Source organism: Coturnix japonica, chromosome 12 (assembly GCF_001577835.2).
Source record: "Coturnix japonica isolate 7356 chromosome 12, Coturnix japonica 2.1, whole genome shotgun sequence".
Taxonomy (NCBI): Eukaryota; Metazoa; Chordata; class Aves; order Galliformes; family Phasianidae; genus Coturnix; species Coturnix japonica.
Genome location: NC_029527.1, coordinates 6610762 through 6626996, shown reverse-complemented (window position 1 = coordinate 6626996; position 16235 = coordinate 6610762). Strand labels below are relative to the sequence as shown.

Below are 16235 nucleotides of genomic sequence, written 5' to 3'. Positions count from 1 at the left end.
TAAACATTATCTGGAAGCACAACAGCCCTGACAAATCTCCTAAACATCCAGTGGGCCGCTGGCACACGTTGCACAACAGGAAGAGGCTGCGGATCGCACTGCTGCAGCTCCCGGTGCCCCGCTCGGGCTGTGCGTGCAGCGCTGCCCGGTGCTGCGTGCCATCCCCGCACCCTGCCTTCACCTTCTGCCCATCGGCACAGACGCCCCAAGAGCACCGAGGGGCTTTTGGTCGCAGCGGAGCGAGTTAATGATTGAATGATTCGAGCCGAGTTGTTTTTATACCTCCACGTCGACACATGTCGGGAGGGAGAGAGTTTGACCCGAGAGCTGCCAGCTCCTGGGTGGCGGTGCGGGGGTACGGCCCGATGCTGCGGGGGGCTCGGGGAGGACCTCGGGCACATCGCTCCCCGCGGCGGTCGCTTGCTGCCACCTGGTGCCACTTCGTCACTAGTGCCGGAGTGGCCGCGGCACGGAGCCACGGGCTGCGCTGTGCCATCCCCGTGTCCTTCTGCGGTTGTGCAAGGGGAGAGCAGCAGCAGGAGCTGCGTTTGTCCAGTTTATCACGCAAATAATGGCATCACCGCTGCAAAGCTGGGGGAACCTCCAGCTTAATGAGGACCGGGAGGTGGACGCAAACCCTCCTTGGTAGGATGGAAGAGACTTGCAGGGGATGCTCCATGTGTCCCAGCTCCATCAGAGCTCCGTGCAGAGCTGCAGGAGGGAGCTTCTTTTTCCAGGAAGAAAAGAAGGGAGTGGGCAGCTCTGGAATAGTGAAGGCAGAATCCTGCTCTCAGGTGTGGGCAAGTAGCTGCACAGCAGCAGGCAGCTTGTTCCAGCCCCATGCATCACCCACTGAGTGCACCCAGCAGAGACCGGGCTCCCTGAGTCCTCACTGCTGTGATATTTTTGTCACTTCCTGAGTCTGCCATAGAATAAGCTGGCAAAAGAACGTGTTGGCCTTATTGATCTTTAGTTTTAATTCTGCATTAGAGGAAGAGTACTGATGAGAAGCAAACGCTGTCCTGGTGGGAGCAGCGCAGGGTGTTTGGGTTTGAAGCACAAAGCCCAGCAGTGTTACAGGCAATGTGGCAGCTCACCCAACGTGCCCACACAGCTGTTCTCTGAATCACATCAAAAAAGAAAGAAATCAATAGAGCAGCACATCAAGGCTGAATGTAGGTTCTACTCTGCAGGGCAAACTGAGCACTTCTAGGAAGCAGCTCAATGCAGAGCCCCCACCTCAGAAATGCATTCTCACAGCTGCCTGCTGTGCAAAAAAGAAACCCTAAAACAATGAAGCCCACTGAAACTGTGACCCCATGCATCTTCCTTGCCTTCCCTGCGCTGGTTGCAGCAGCGCACACAGGGCTGGAGGGGCACCGTGCTTCTCTCTGGGCACCCTGTCCCACACAGGCAGCAGGAACATGTCATAGGATCTTATGTCCCAGAGTGCTCCCATCCTGGCTTCCCCAGGATAAACACATTCTGCTGCCAGGAGGGTTGTGAAATGCCATGAGTCAGGGGAAGGTTCAGACAGTGGGGGAAGGACTGCGGGGCAGCTCCCACGTGGCACCCTGCACTGTTCAGCCCCACAGCAGCACAGCGCCCCATTTAGCCCATAGCTGAACCAGATCCCAGATGGGAGCCCCACTGTGCACTTCCCAGGGCCACAGCCTTACCTCAGAGTGAGGGTTCTGGTTCCCAGGGGCAGCCCTCGGCACTCAGAAGTGTGGGACTTTGCCAGCTCCCGGCAGGGAATGAGGGGCGAGGTGTCAGTGCCCAATTCCAGGTGCTCCCTGTGCTCGTCAGTGCTCTCAGCTGCTGCCAGCCCCTGTGCAAAGGGCTGGAGTGTTCTACCACCAGGCAGGAGCTGCTCCTGCAGTGATGTCCAGCTGCAGCCAGGAGGTGCCCATTGCACACTTTTACCATATTTTAGCTTTTAAGTGCTAAGACTCAGCTCAGGTTTCCAGGCTCCCAAGTTTTTATTGTGCTTCTTGACTGTTTAGGGCTACCTCCTCTTAAAAAGGAAAAAATACCCAGCAATTTCATCTTTTACCTTAGAGGAGGTGAGCATGGAACCTTCCTGCCCATCACGATCTCTCTCAATATTACCAAGTGTTCCTCATGGCAAAACCTGGAACTCACATAAATGTGAGAGGAAAGAAAAGAGCCCCAACACTACCACCCCACACAGCCCCATCCGTCCTAAAGGAAAGAAACCACCACGTGGAGCACTCTTTAAACTCCTAGATTTTAATTGCCATAGAAATTCTCTGCAGACACCAATCTGTGGCATAGGAGAAACCATACAGATATGTAACCATTTCTTCTCTGGCTTTTACCACATAAAACTATCAGTTATTTTTTTAAATTCTGTTTAATTTTTTTTTAATCAACTCCTGTAGTAGAAACCATAACAAGCGATTAACAGCAAATTGCTCATTTTCCAAAAGAACAAATGTTTCTTCTCTCCAAAAAGAGCAGAGAAACCACTGGGGAGATCCAAATATATGTACAGGTACCTGGGCACGATGGCCGCCCCGTGCCGGCCGGTTCCCCTCATCCACACGTTTTCAGCACCGTCACCATTCACAGAATTCACGGAATTCAGTAAGAAATGTGCTATTTACATCAGAGCATTCTGCAGCACGAGGGGACAGACAAGAGCTGAGATGCGCTTGCCCTGCATTTACCCTCCCACACCGGGCTGCTTGCAGGCTGTTAAGGCATCACACATGCACAGGAGCTGCTCAGGGATCTGAGGAAATCCACACAGCCGAAGTGTGAAGGCGTTCACACACACACACAGAGCTGTGTGACTTCCACGTGTTCTCTCTCATCATCTGAACAAGGAGAGGAGCGCCGTGCCCGGAGCGCGGGGATCGCACAGCACGGCAGCATGCAACGCAGAGCTCAGGGCTGGGAACACGGCGAGTCACGCTCCGGGGCACCTCCTGTTCCCTGTGTCTGTCAGAGAGTCCAGGTGATGCCATTCACAACTGTGTGCCGGTAACGTGGGCAACGTGGGCTGCATCGGGAGCTTCAGCACACTGCATGGCTAGCGGGTTGTGGTTTCTGCTCATTTCTACTGTAACCTAGGAGTAGAAAAGGTTCGGGTCCTGTTCCTGCATCTACACGGGTTGCTCAGAGGTCCTGGGTCGCTGTGTCAGCAGTGCTATAGGTTGGAGTGTCAGTGACTCTTGCCTGCCTCAGGGACTTTGGCACGTTCACCATGGTTTGTACAAATCCCTGAGAACTCGTCAATGCTTCGATGTGTTACAGCTCTGAGATGAGGCCTCGGCACGGCTCCGGCCCCGTCACGCCTGCTTCTTGCTGTTGCCCGTGCTGTGCAGCATTGCCAGGAACTCCATGATGAGGTTTGCTGTCTTGCGTGGCCGCTCTACCACCACTGAGTGGCCACAGTTCTCCAGGATGGACACATGGCAGTCTGGGATGGCACTTGCTAAGATGTCAGCTCCAGAAACATCCAGGACCTGGATGTTGGGGAGAAAAGTCACTGCCATAGCACTGGGCTTTACTGGCCATGGCAGAAACCCCACTGGAGATGCCTTTGCAGGCCCAGTCAAGATCATAGAGTCATTAAGATCATCTAAGTCCAACTGTCAACCCATAACCACCATGCCCACTAAACCTTGTCCCTCAGTGCCATGTGTGCATTGAACACCTCCAGTGACAGCAACTGCACCACTTCCCTGTTCCAGTGCTCGACTATTGTCAATCCAGCAGCACAGGATATCACCCACCACGCCTGTCTAAAGGGCTCCTTTGGTGCCCAAAACAGAATCAGACTGTGTAGCTCTGCACCACATGGCACGTTGCATTTGTCAACCCAACAAATGCTGATGCTGAGCATCAGGACAGAATCTGAGCAGAGATGCAGACATGGCCTTTGCAGTGCAGGTGGGGGAGGGCTGAGGCCATGCTGTACCATCTCCCCATGTCCTGCACTGAGTGCCAGCCTATGCCTGCACCTCACCCCTTCCCCACCCTCTAGATTTCCTTCTTCCTCCCCTTGTAACCACACAGAGAGATGCTTTCTCCTTGCCAACTGTGCACAGAAGAGCACATCTCTCCCTGGTTTCCAGGACAACTCTACTGGTAATTTATTCCTCTTATTCCTCTTCCCAGATTAAGTCAGACCTGGCAGCACCCAAAAGCCTGAAGCCAAGAGGTGGCCACATACCTGGTCCTGCTTTCCCCAGATGACTTGTGTTGGTGCTTTGATCTTATTCATGTTCTCGTGGAGGGAATGACGAGACTTCTCATCCACGATTTCTAAAAACACTGGGGTGGACAGGAGGAGAGTAAGTCTATGGAGAAGGATGCTTTGTGTGCAGCCCCAGTGTGGGGGGGAACCAGCTCACAGGCAGGGGTGGTGGGACAAGCCATGAAGGGCCATCCTTGCAAAGGTGGTGGCATTCAGCACTTCCACCTAACTGCAATACAGGCATTCTGCACCTCCCCATAGACATCAGCACACACTGAACCAGTGAGGGGCATGAGGACAAAGCAGCAGCCCCATCGCCTACGCATTCCTAAATCCATCCACCCTGCTGCCCTCCTGAGCTCTCAGCACGGGGCACACAGGGACAGCCCAGGGATGCAGAACACACTTACATTTTCGGTAGAAATCATTGTGTGGGATGCGGACGTCCACCAGGCCCTGAAGGATCTGCAGGGGAAGAACAGGAACATATTGGGGGGTGGTGGCTGCACTTCATATGGGGCCAGCAGAGTGCCCACCCCACCACCACCAGCTGTCACTCTGGCTGTCATAGCAGCACTTGGGTAACAAGCATTTCACCAGAAACTATTTCAGCTTTTTGTGATGCAAAACTGCATTTTTTGGGCTGGCTGGCAGGGTGTCTGTCTGTCTGAGCCATGACTTTGCTTTTCTTCCTTCTTTTATCCTTTTGCCAAAGAAAAAATTGGTCTTGGCATGACTTCACATTTTTTTCTTACTCTCCAATCTACCCATCCAGACTTCCTAAGGAAAACCTGGCGACACAGGGAGCTCCTCGCCAAGTCCCTCTCACCTCACAATGAGATGATTAACATTTCCATTGCTTCTGCTAAAAAAGCAACAAACAATCCCCCTCCTGGCCGGACAATAGCAGCCTTCTTTATTTATTTAGTGCTTCCTGACAGCCGTATTAACTGAAAAACACTCCTATTGCACAGCTCGCTGCTGGAACTGCTGTGTAACACACGGGGTTATTCCAGCCGCTACTGGCAGAGGGCAGCAGGGAAGCTCATAGGGAAGCTCATAGGGAAGCTCATAGGGAAGCTCATAGGGAAGCTCATAGGGAAGCTCATAGGGAAGCTCATAGGGAAGCTCATAGGGAAGCTGCCGGTGGGCAGATCCGGGGTGACGGCCCAAAACCCCGCTCCTGGTTCCTCACCTGCTGTGGCACCTTGAAGCGAACGTAGGAGCAGAGCTTCAGCATGTCGGCCATCTCCTCGGGTGTGGAGGGAATCAATGGGATCCTGTCGGTGCGCTCAGACTCCTTCAGCTCCCGGAGCGTCTTGACAAATTTGCTCTCAGTGAGACTCGGCAGCCCTGGGGTGAAGGAGGGGTGAGCACAGTGCAACATGGCTGCGGCAGAGCCCCCAGGAGAAGCCCCCTGTCCTGCATGGGGGCCCTAGGCTCTAACTCCAGCTGGGCAAACCCCAAAGCAATGAGAACAGCAATGAGGGCAGGGCTGTTAATTCCTCCCGTGAGCTCTGTGCCTTGCCAGCGAATTTCAGACTACATGTATGAATTAGTTCAACAAATTTTGCACTATGTGATGTGCAAGGGCTACTTTAACGTCAGCACTATGCCGGGCTCTTGCAGCAGCTCCTGCTCACTCTCCTCCCTGTTACTCACCTGCAGGACATATCAGAGTCAGGCTACACACATCCTCCGGGTACTGTGCGGCATAAACCCCAGCAACATTCCCACCCATGGAGGTGCCAACGAGGTGGAAAGGTCTCTTGTTCAGCTTGATGCACTCCACAAACTGCACAGGAGCAGAAGGAGCGTTGTTAGGGCAGAGGAAGCAAAGGCGTGGTGTCCCTAGAGAGATTCACCCCAAAACCATGAGGCCTGTGGACTGATCCAGCAGCCTGGGCAGGACTGTGGGAGGGAGTGGGGCCATGTGGGTACCAGCATCCCTTACATCCCTCATGCAGCAGGAGTGGAAGCACCAAGAGACTTTACCTGGTGGATCCTCTTTGCTTGTCCTATAATGGAGTAATCGTCCAAGGCTGAGCGGGTTGTGCCCTCATGCCCAGGCAAGTCAACACACACCAAGTGCAGGTTCTTGGGGAGGAACTGTCAAAACAAAATAGGGTTGGTCATATCAATGGGAAGGCAGATTTGCATTCACAGGGATGAAAAAGATCCAACGAACAACAGACGCAGAGCTGAGGGTATTCCTAGCACTTTATAACGATCACCATAGCTCACGTGCCCCCACACCACCCTTGAGTCCCAGACTATTGACTCACTCAGCAGTAACAAGAAAACTGGAGTCCCACCTTGACTATGGACAGCCACATGTCTTTGTGGCCTGAGAAGCCATGGAGCATCAGAATAGATGGCCGGTACCCAGGTCTTCCTCTATAGGAATAACAAAACTGATAGTTGTCGTCATAGTTGACGTATCTGACCTGCATGCCCAGGGCTCGACGCCAGTACCTGCGAACAAGGAGAAAATAACTCCAGGAGCAAGACCAGGGTGCAGCGGGACCCTTTTCCCTCAATGGTCTTTGAGCACACACCAGCAGCCTGTTGGTGACTGTCCCCCACCCAGAAGATACCAGCCTGACCCCACAGAAAACAGGGCTATTCCTCAGAAAGCTGACAGCTCCCAGCAGAGCGGGCCTGCAGGCTGGCTAAAGATACTGCAGTAAAACCACCAGCCAGAGGGGACCTGGGCAGAGACCATCAGAGACACTTTGGACAGATGATGTACATGCAGTCAAAGGCCACGCAATAGCTACGGTTTGCCTGCATTTCCCCTACAGTCAAAAGTCAGAACAACTGCTGGGCTCCTCCTGGCAGCCACAGTGCTTCCAAATACGTACACTATATCAGAATTTACATGAGACACAGAATCAAGGTCACCAACACTGCGCTGGGCTGTCCTAGCTCTCTGCCCACTCAAAGCTTATGCATTGTGCAATCCTCTTTTACCATAATCCCTTTTTTGAGGGAGTTAGTGGGACTTAAGCGATATCATGGCCATGTGCGGGTCCTACAAGGAGAGGCGAATTTCTCCCTGAATAAGTGTCTTAAGAGTGCTTGCCTCAAAGGCACCGGTGTAAACTACTGATGGGCAAGTTGGTAACATTTTTAGCAACTGATCCTGATGGATCAATTCAGCAGAAGACAAAATAATCTGCGCAAAGCTGAACTGATCCCCCACAAGGTGTTAACAGGCTCAGCAGCCACAGCTAAACCGCTTAACCCGCGGGCAGCAGCGGCTGACCCTGCTGGGCTGGCCCCAGGTGCCCCCCAGCCCCTGTGGGTTGATACCCAGGTCCCCATGCTGTGGCATCTCAGTGACAATGAGGAGGGAAGTGAGTGATGGGAGAAGCGAGGGCTGTCTTGGGATGTGCCACCACTTCTCTGCTCTCACTCAGCCCTTAACTCACAGCCCTGAAGGATGTTGCTGTGGGCTCATCTCTGTCTCCCCCCCCCCCAACACCACGAGGTGATGCCTTGCCCCATAATGCTATTGGGTTGGTTTGCTGAGGTTTGCATTACCTTGCCCCTCTCACCAACTCCTAGATGCCTTGATTAGAGGGCTGCTATTAAATGCTCCATTAGTAGGACAAACTTAATCACACTGGGAGGGATAACATCCTTCACTTACAAGAGGTCACTTTGATGGGGAACACCCCTGAGCCAGGCTGCAGGAGCCACCATCTGCCACCGGCACGTGATAGCAGCTGTGTGGGAGGCCGGTGAGATGCTGCCCAGCTCCCTGCAGGAGCACGATTCCAGCTTTCCTCTGCTACAAGCCCAGAAATGAAAGCTGACAGCACGCTTATTGCTAATTCCCAGGGACAAATGGCGATGAAGGACATAGCACCTGCCTGCTGCTATCAGGAAGGACAGGATGCACATGGGTAAGGAAAACCATCCCTGCACCCACAAGAGAAGGGGAGAATGGGGAGAGTCCTTTCTGTGACTGCCAGCACAAGGACAGGCCCTGCCTTGGAAGCTGAGCCCTGCTTTCAGAGGGGAGCACTCACCAGTAGTAGATGCGGATGAGCGCAGAGGGCCACAGCAGGAAAGAGGCCACAAAGGCCAGGATGGGGATGGCCAGGGTGCCGCCAGCAATGACAAACATGTTGAGCACATCCAGGTCCATGCTGCTCCTCCGGCCTGGCCCTACCTGTGTGCATGGAACGAGGGATCAGGGGTTAAACACCAGAAAATAGTCATGGCTAAATGAAATCTTGGCAGCCAAGGGAAGAGGAAAACAGCACAGTGTGAGGCAAAGCAGAGCAGTCAGGAGGGCAATAAAGTATCTTCCTCCTTTACAGCTCAGTGTGACTAATTGTTACAATGTTATCCTCCCCACAGTAAATATCCTTAAGGGCAACAAGCTCCAGGTGGGCGCAGACCAAGGCGTGGTGATGCAGGGAGCTCTCAGCCTGCCCAGCAGGTGTGATACCCACCCATGAGGTGCTCACAGCCCCGCAGCCCACATGCAGGCTCTGCCCGCTCCCAAATCCCCAGCACACAGCTGCTGACCTAGAATCCACGGTCTGAGCCCAGCTCCAGGCTCATTACTGCTCTGCACAGGCACCGACTAATCAAGGGAGCAGAGCCTATTAGTGATCTTGGGAAGGGATGGAAGGAACCTGGCAGGGTGCTCTTTGGCCACCAGCCCTTATCCGAGACATATTCATCCCTGTTCCCAATATGGAACCAAAACATTCCCATACTCCAAATGCCCAGGAGCCATTTTGTGCTCGCTGCCCTTCTCAGGATCCAGCCCAGCTCCCAAATAACCTCCATCAGTGTCCCCCCAGGTAACACACCTGGACAGGTGCCCACAGCCCTTCTCTCTGCTCTCCCAGCTGCCAGAAGCAAGGATCTATTTTTCTCATTAAAGGATTAAACCCTGCCACACGCAGCCTTTTTAATTCCTGCTGCTCTCCAGCCTATGTCTTGCCTGTTTCCTCAGCCCAAGCTCTTTTGTCACACTTGGTTATAAAACAAAACACTTGCAGTGCCCGGTGTCCTCTCACCCATGTCTCCTTCTGCCCCGATTTCCCCATGTCAGCACATGCAGATGAATTTCTGCTTCCTTTAGCAGCTGGTGCTGTGCTGTGAAACAGGAACTAAAGCACCGCAGCAATATCCTCTCCCACACTGATGCTGCAATACTGAATCACATTACAAACACGTTGTGTGTGAGCAAGCTGAAAAGTTCACGAGAAGTCTACAGCAAAATCCAATTTCCCACCTTCCCCAGAGAAGGAGTAACTGTAATTCAAGGAATGCAGCAGATGTTTGCACCAGACCTCTCCCTAACAAAGCCAAACATCAGCTACTTCAAGCCTGTCATCCATTTCACACAGTTATTAATTTCACTGTAATTTTGCAGGAAGATTTTTGCTCCCTGTGCTCCCTGCCTATAAACAAGTCCTTGGAGCAGCAGGAACACCATGTGCCAGCAGCAGGGCTGCATGGTCCGACCCACCTGCCAGCTTGTGTTGCCTTTGGCTGTGCCACTAAGACAGGGAAGAAATGAAGCACAGAGCACAGATGCTACAGCCCATGAGGAAGACAAGTCCTCAACTTGCCCCACTCCTGGAAAGCAAAGCCAAAAGGGGAGATGCATTCAAAGCCTGGCTTACTCTGTAGAGATCCCCTCCTCCTCCTCTTGGCACAGGTCCTGCTCACTATGGGTGTTGTGGCTCACTGTGGAAAGAGGAAAACGTTAGGACCATTCTGCTGCTTTCCTTCTCCTTGCTGATCTGCAACAGGGGAAGCAGCCAGTGTGGGGTATTTAAGACATCAGCTCCCCTTCCAGACTCATCACTGGCGCCTTCTGACTAACCTTTCCCCTGTCTGTGTAAATGCAGAACTTTGTGCAGTGTTGTGCCAGCAGGGCACTCATTCCAACTGGGATCAAAGTGTGCACTACAGATGAAGATAATGGGAAAAGCAAGCGTGGCCCCAGGTAGCCCATTGTCATGGAGGGTTGGCTGCCTGGGAGACCTTGGCTGCATGCTGGAGGGGCAGCTCAGGCTAAACAGTGAAAGTAAATGGGAACAGCCAGGCACCTTCTGACTGCCACCTATTACTCAGCACGAGGCTGCAAGAGTTGTGGTGAACAGCACAAAGCAAGGCTCCTGCCCTCATCAATTAACTCACAAGCACCCATTAGGCAAGTCTGATAAATGCTTTATGGTGATGACAGCAGTAAGGCTGTGTAGCTGGCAGGGCATGGGATGCTGAACTAGGAACACCGGTTCGGCCTCTATATCCCATTGCAGCAGGGAGAGGGCTGGGAGACACCCCAGAGCCGGGGTCCAGGCGCTGATGTGCCAGAGAGGCCAGGAGATGGGAGGGAGCTGCAGGGTGCTGCAAGGACAATGTGTCAATGACAGTCCCCAGGGCCACCAGCCAAAGGGACAAGTGGCTGATAGCCAGGTTGGAATCCTCATTAATATTTGTTCTCTCCCAAGCTCATTGGGGCACCCCAGGGAGGCCAGAGAAGACCCAGCCATGCAGCCCAAGTATACATGGTGATTTTTTTTCTGAGCCTCATGCAAGATGCAGCAGCAGCACACAGCAGTGTGTGGGATCAGAAACCTGCCTTTAGCTCAAAAACAAAACCCAAGCCCACGGATGTGAAAGCAGCTCGCTTCGTTTCCCAGGGAGACGGTGAGGCTTTGCACTGAGCAGTGCCTCTCACAGAGCAGTATCGGGGGATGCTGCAGCAGGAACAGGGCAATACCCTGCAATGGGGTGAGCACTGGTGGGGCTGCAGGAGGTGTAGGGGGGTGGGGGGGCTATGGCCACAGGGCCTTTGTGATGCTCCAGGTGGGAAGTGATGCAGCGTGCAGCTGTGTGCATGGCAAGGGAACATTTCCACACTGACAAATCCCCCATGCACACTGTGCTGCTCATCAGGTGTGTCAAAACTCAAGTAGAAAGAATATGGGTCTGTGCTGGGCAGGCAGGGCACATCCCTCCCTGCACCCACGGCTCCCTGTTTCTCCCCAACAGATTGTATATCTCCAAACATCCAAATGCAAAGGAACACATTTAAGCATTTAACCGCTCAAATTGTTGCATGAAAGAGATTTTAAGATCCCACAGCAAGACCAGGGGGCTCTAGTGGGCTTCAGCAGCACAAACAGAGCCCCCGGGAGCCCCAGCTCATAGTGCTAATGGTGTAAGGAAAACCAGCACCATGCAAAAAAACATCTCCATCACAACTGCCTCCCACTGCCATCCCCAACAACTGGGAAAACACTATTGACTGTCATCAATGACATAACTAACATTACGATTCCTCAGAGGTATGTTTCACAGTGTGACCTTCTAGATACCAGTCCCAGCGAAGTAATGATTTAAGATCTATTTGTATTCAGACAATCTCTGCCTGTCAGCCAGCTCTCTGTCTTAATCCAGTCTCCAAAAGGGCTGGAAGTAGGAAATGTGCCCTTTCACCTTCATTTATTTATAGACAGCAGAAATGAGATCATTATTTCTACAGCGCCGGTTCACAAAACACCCATCTCTGACCCACTTGCAGCTGCACGGCGCAGCTCAGGGCCACGAGCCGGACCCCACCACCACGCCACCCCCAACCCCAATGCAGATGTCACGAGCACACTCGGCCTCAGCCCCCTCCAGAGGATGGGGTCGGGGTGCTGAGGTTACCCCCGCCCTCCCTCCTCATCCATATATCTCTCCTCAAAAGCCTCCTCCAGCAAAATGACGGCATCCTTCAGAGCAGCATCGCGGCTCTCCTCCTCTTTCTGCCCTGATTTTATTTATTTATTTTTTAATTGGATGAAAAAATTAACGACAGTTTTAAAGCATATCTTTACAAATTATTGCTTTCCGGTAAGGCCTTTCAGTCTCCTCCTCCCTCCCCGCCTCCATCCGTGCCAGGGCCCGGGGGCAGCGGTTCGGTATCATGGTACCCCCCCACACCCCGGTGCCCCTCGGCCCCAGCGCTGCCCCCCGCAGCTCCTCGCCCCCATCTCTTACCGGGCCGGGCGGCAATGGCAGCACCGAGAGAAACGCGGCTGCTCCGCTGTGCCCGCCTCCCTGCGCCGGTACCGGGAAGGATCCGCGGGGGCGCAGCGGAGCGAACGGGCGGTGATGGAAGGGGCGGTGCGAAGGGAGCTGCAGTGGGGGTGAAATAGGGGGTGGGAGGAGGTTCAAAACGGGGTGCAAGGAGGCGGGGGAGGAGTGGGGTGGAAAGGGGGCTGGAAGGGGGGGGGGGGGGGGGAGATGTAGTGGAGCTTCGGTGAGATTGTAAGGAGAGACGTGATGGGGGTGTAATGGGATTTCATTTGAGGTGTAATAGGGCTGCAGCAGGAGTATAAGGGGGGGATGAAATAGGTATAATAGGTATACAAAAGGACGATACAATGGAGCTGCAGTGAGGGCGCAAGCAGGGCATGCAGTAGGGCTGCAGTGGGGATACAACAGGGGAGCAAGAGGGGGACATAGTGGAGCTTCAGTGGGTACAAGGAGCAAATGAATGGGAGTGTGCAAGGGAGGTGCAACAAGAAGGTGGCAGGGTTAAAACAGGCTGCAAAGGGGCTGCAAGGTGGGTACAGTAGGGTGGGGCTGCAGCAGGTAGGATATAGTGGGGTGCACTGGGGATGTAAGGGAGCATAGAGAGAAAATACAACTGGGATACAAGGGGATGCAGTGAGGCTGCAGCAGTGAAAGGAAGGTGATGCAACAAGGATTAAGAGAGGATGTGGTATGGCTGCATTAGAAACACAAGGGTGGGTGCATCTGGGGTTACATCAGGGGTCTAGAGGGGAGTGCTGCACCTGAAACAGATTGTATGGCCCTCTTTCATGAGGGGAAAATGTAGCTAAATTGGAAATAACATAATCTCCTGAATGAATGCAAGCAAATCGCAATGAATCCTCACCATATCCGTGCTATGATAAAGCACATCCCTTTGGCCCAGCTGGCTGTGAGAGCTGCAAGAAGTACAGTGCAAAGGGCTTTACAGGTCAGAGTTTCTGGCAATAACCCCAAGTGTTTGATAACATGAGCTGCCAGCAGACATTCATGAGACCAAGCACAGGCGAGTTAAACAGACATAACCCGGCTGTGCCACCAGCTCAGTAAGTGTCAGAAACCCAACCTGTGGTTGCTAATGGGGCTGATGATGCTTTGAGTAGCTTTCGTAGGGCTTTCATCTAAAGGGATTCCCAGCAAATTTAGACTGAGCAAGGAGCTTTGGCTAAGGTTTCCTAAGCAGAAATGTGAGGCATTCCAAACTTTCCTAAGCACTGTTTGTAGCCCTGTTTGTTTGCACAGTCTTCCTGTGCCAGGCATGGGGCTGGGAGCAGCCTGGGACACATCCTGTGGGACACGAGCAGATGTGAGCAATGCAACAGGCATCAGCACCGATCACCCAGAAGGAACACCCTGTGAGCAGCTGTGATCAACAACTACACTCAGCAGAGAAGCCAGAGCAGAGTGGGTTTGTGTTGAACCACAGTGTGAGATAACTGAGAAGCTCCCACATCCCGTGCTGACCTGCTCTGCAATCCCAACACCAGTGCATGGATGGGGCTCAGGGATAGAAATCACCAGACCAAAAGCTTCCATGATATTTCCCACCACGGGGTCACGCAGCCCCAGAGAACAAGGTGAGATGATTTGCAACCACAAGTGGCGGCACACAGCCCTGCCACTGTGAATCACCATCCTGGGGTGACACAGCCCCGTCTGTTCCCACTCCTGGTGCAATGCCATGAGCAGCCCTGGGGCTGCAGGTGCCCCTGGCACATTCAATCCCGCTGCAAGGAGCACTTTGCTCAGTGGCACACAGTCAGCAGCCACCTGCAGGGCAGGGATACTCTCCCCGCTCAGCCCCACAGCAGCTCCCAGCGCAGCCCCAGGCAGCCACCCCCATGTACTTCCCATTGCACAACCTGGGAGTGCAGCCACAAACGCTCCTGGCTTCTGAAACATTACCCAGCAAGAATTCCCATTGCCCATTAGCAGCTTTGAATAATATTTTTTTAACTCTGCTCAAAGCCCTTGCATGCATTACGCGTGGTGTAATTATATCCTTCAGTACTAACAATTGCTGTACACTAATTGTCACAAAAGCTTGGCTATTTGGTGGCTGCAATGCCTTTATGGATCTGTAATCCCAAGGTCTGTTGTAATCAGCGTGTGCCGAGGGCTTTGTTTCATTTCATAGAATCATAGAATGTCTTAGGTTGGAGGAGACACAGTAGTTCAGGTGGGGCCTCACAAGGGCAGATTAGCCCTGACAGTCACACCTCTATTGATGCAGCCTAGAGGACTGTGCTTTCAAGGCTACAGGACCACACTGCTGGTTCATGTCCAGCTTTTCATCCACCAGGACCCCCAAGTCATCCACACGGCTGCTCTCAAGGAGTTCTCACAGTCTATACTCATATCCTCATTAAGGATTTAATGTGGGGCCGTGCCAAAGGCTTTGCAGGATCCCAGGTAGATGCCATTAGTTGCTGTCCCTTTGTCCACCAGTGCTGTCACTCCATCGCAGAGGCCACCAGATGGGTCATACACGATCTGTGTCCTTGGTGAGCCCATGCTGGATGTCTCAATAACCTCTTTATCTCACATGTGAGAGATGAGCACCCCAAGTTTTGCACCTCAGCCATGTGGCCTTGCTCCAGGCAGGGCTGCATACAAGGGCTCTGTATTGACAAGATCCTACTGGATCCAAACACATACCCTTTGCCCCACATATTACCTTTTCACCTCCAACTAACTCTAGATAACTTCAGGGTGATGCAAGGACAACTGCTGTTGGAGCCACCCTTCCCAAATGGCCATATTTGGTCTGTAGCCTGGTTTCAAACTTCAGCAGCCTGAATGCTTTGTTATTTATTAACCAGAAACTCCAAAATAGGACAATTAACCACTGTTGGATGGCTGTCCAAGTCTGCCAGGAGCCCAAAGGTCCTTGTGTGTGCCCAGTACCACCCTGACCAGCAGCAGGCATGTGGTCATACTGCCCTGCCTCAGCCTGCCCCATGGCCTGTGCAGCCAGACACCATTTTCAGTAGTGCCCCATGTGGCAGCCAGGCAGCAGTGAGAGGGATTACCAGGGGATCGGGCCCAGCAAGCCCATGGGTTCATGAAAGGCTGCTTGACCAGCCTCATCTCCTTCTATGACCAGGTGACCCGCCTGGTGGATGAGGGAAAGGCTGTTGGCATGGTCTACTTGGACCTCAACAAAGCTTTGACTCTGTCTTCCACAGTATTCTGGAGAAGCTGGCAGCTCACAGCTTGGATGGATACAATCTTTGTTGGGTAAAAAACTGGCTGGAGAGCCAGGCTTAGAAAGTGGTGGTGAGTGGAGCTGAATTGAGCTGGCAGTTCAATTCAGAGCCATGGAGACGTGTTGCTGGGGGACATGGTTAGTGGGTGATATTGTTGGTAAGTAGACAGCTGGGCTAGGTGATCTTACAGGTCTTTTCCAATCTTAATGATTCTATGAGAGGAAGCGGCCCAGCCGCTGGGTGGAGGATTGCTCCAGACATCCTGTGCCCCTGCTTTGCCATAGGGCGCATTCAGACACATCCTGCCTCGCCTGTTCCTCAGAATCTTCCTGAGAGGGGAGGAGGATGGCGAGCTGAAACATTGCTCCAGAAATAGCAGAACTGCAGTACCTACATGGTGCTGCTGTGAGCCCTGAGCCTCACCACCCACATCTCTAGCCAGAGAATGGACCTCATGGAGCAGCTTTATGGGGTGAATGGGAGAACAGCCTGTGGTTGTTGCTTGGAAGCAAAAACAAAGGAAAAACCAGTCTGCAGCAAAGCAGAAGGTGTGCTCATGGCCAGCATGGGGGATGCCACGGCCACACGTGGCAGGGATGGGTGGGGATGCACCCAGCCCAGCAGCCAGCACCTCCCCTGCTCTTGTGCAAGAGCGGGACAGCCCGAGCTGCACCACCTCTGCATTACAGTGTAGTACAAAGGGTAGAAGGAGATAA

At 53.1% G+C, this 16235-nt stretch overlaps 1 protein-coding gene across 2 annotated transcripts; it reads right to left on the bottom strand.

Annotated features, from left to right (window-relative positions):
* Nucleotides 1-2232: 2232 nt before the first annotated feature.
* Nucleotides 2233-12387, bottom strand: ABHD6 (abhydrolase domain containing 6, acylglycerol lipase). 2 transcript variants are annotated; one of them, XM_015875437.2, is made up of 10 exons: nt 12254-12387; nt 9883-9946; nt 8266-8408; nt 6544-6703; nt 6224-6337; nt 5891-6023; nt 5424-5581; nt 4639-4693; nt 4205-4305; nt 2233-3494 (listed from the first exon to the last, which is right to left on the bottom strand). In XM_015875437.2, the coding sequence occupies exons 3-10, from the start codon at nt 8382-8384 to the stop codon at nt 3318-3320; spliced, it is 1017 nt and encodes a 338-aa protein (XP_015730923.1). In that variant the 5' UTR covers nt 8385-8408; nt 9883-9946; nt 12254-12387; the 3' UTR covers nt 2233-3317. The 2 variants fall into 2 exon arrangements, with proteins under 2 accessions (XP_015730923.1, XP_015730924.1); XM_015875438.2 differs by lacking the exon at nt 9883-9946 and having other exon boundaries at nt 12254-12386.
* Nucleotides 12388-16235: the final 3848 nt, after the last annotated feature.

Excerpts from the sequence above, each read along its gene's own strand:
- ABHD6 (XM_015875437.2), bottom strand. The coding sequence starts at position 8,384 with ATGGACCTGGATGTGCTCAACATGTTTGTCATTGCTGGCGGCACCCTG. Across the intron at positions 5,582-5,890 it reads GACTCTGATATGTCCTGCAG|GGCTGCCGAGTCTCACTGAG; the intron begins GTGAGTAACAGG and ends CCTTCACCCCAG. Across the intron at positions 3,495-4,204 it reads TCTGGGGAAAGCAGGACCAG|GTCCTGGATGTTTCTGGAGC; the intron begins GTATGTGGCCAC and ends CCCAACATCCAG.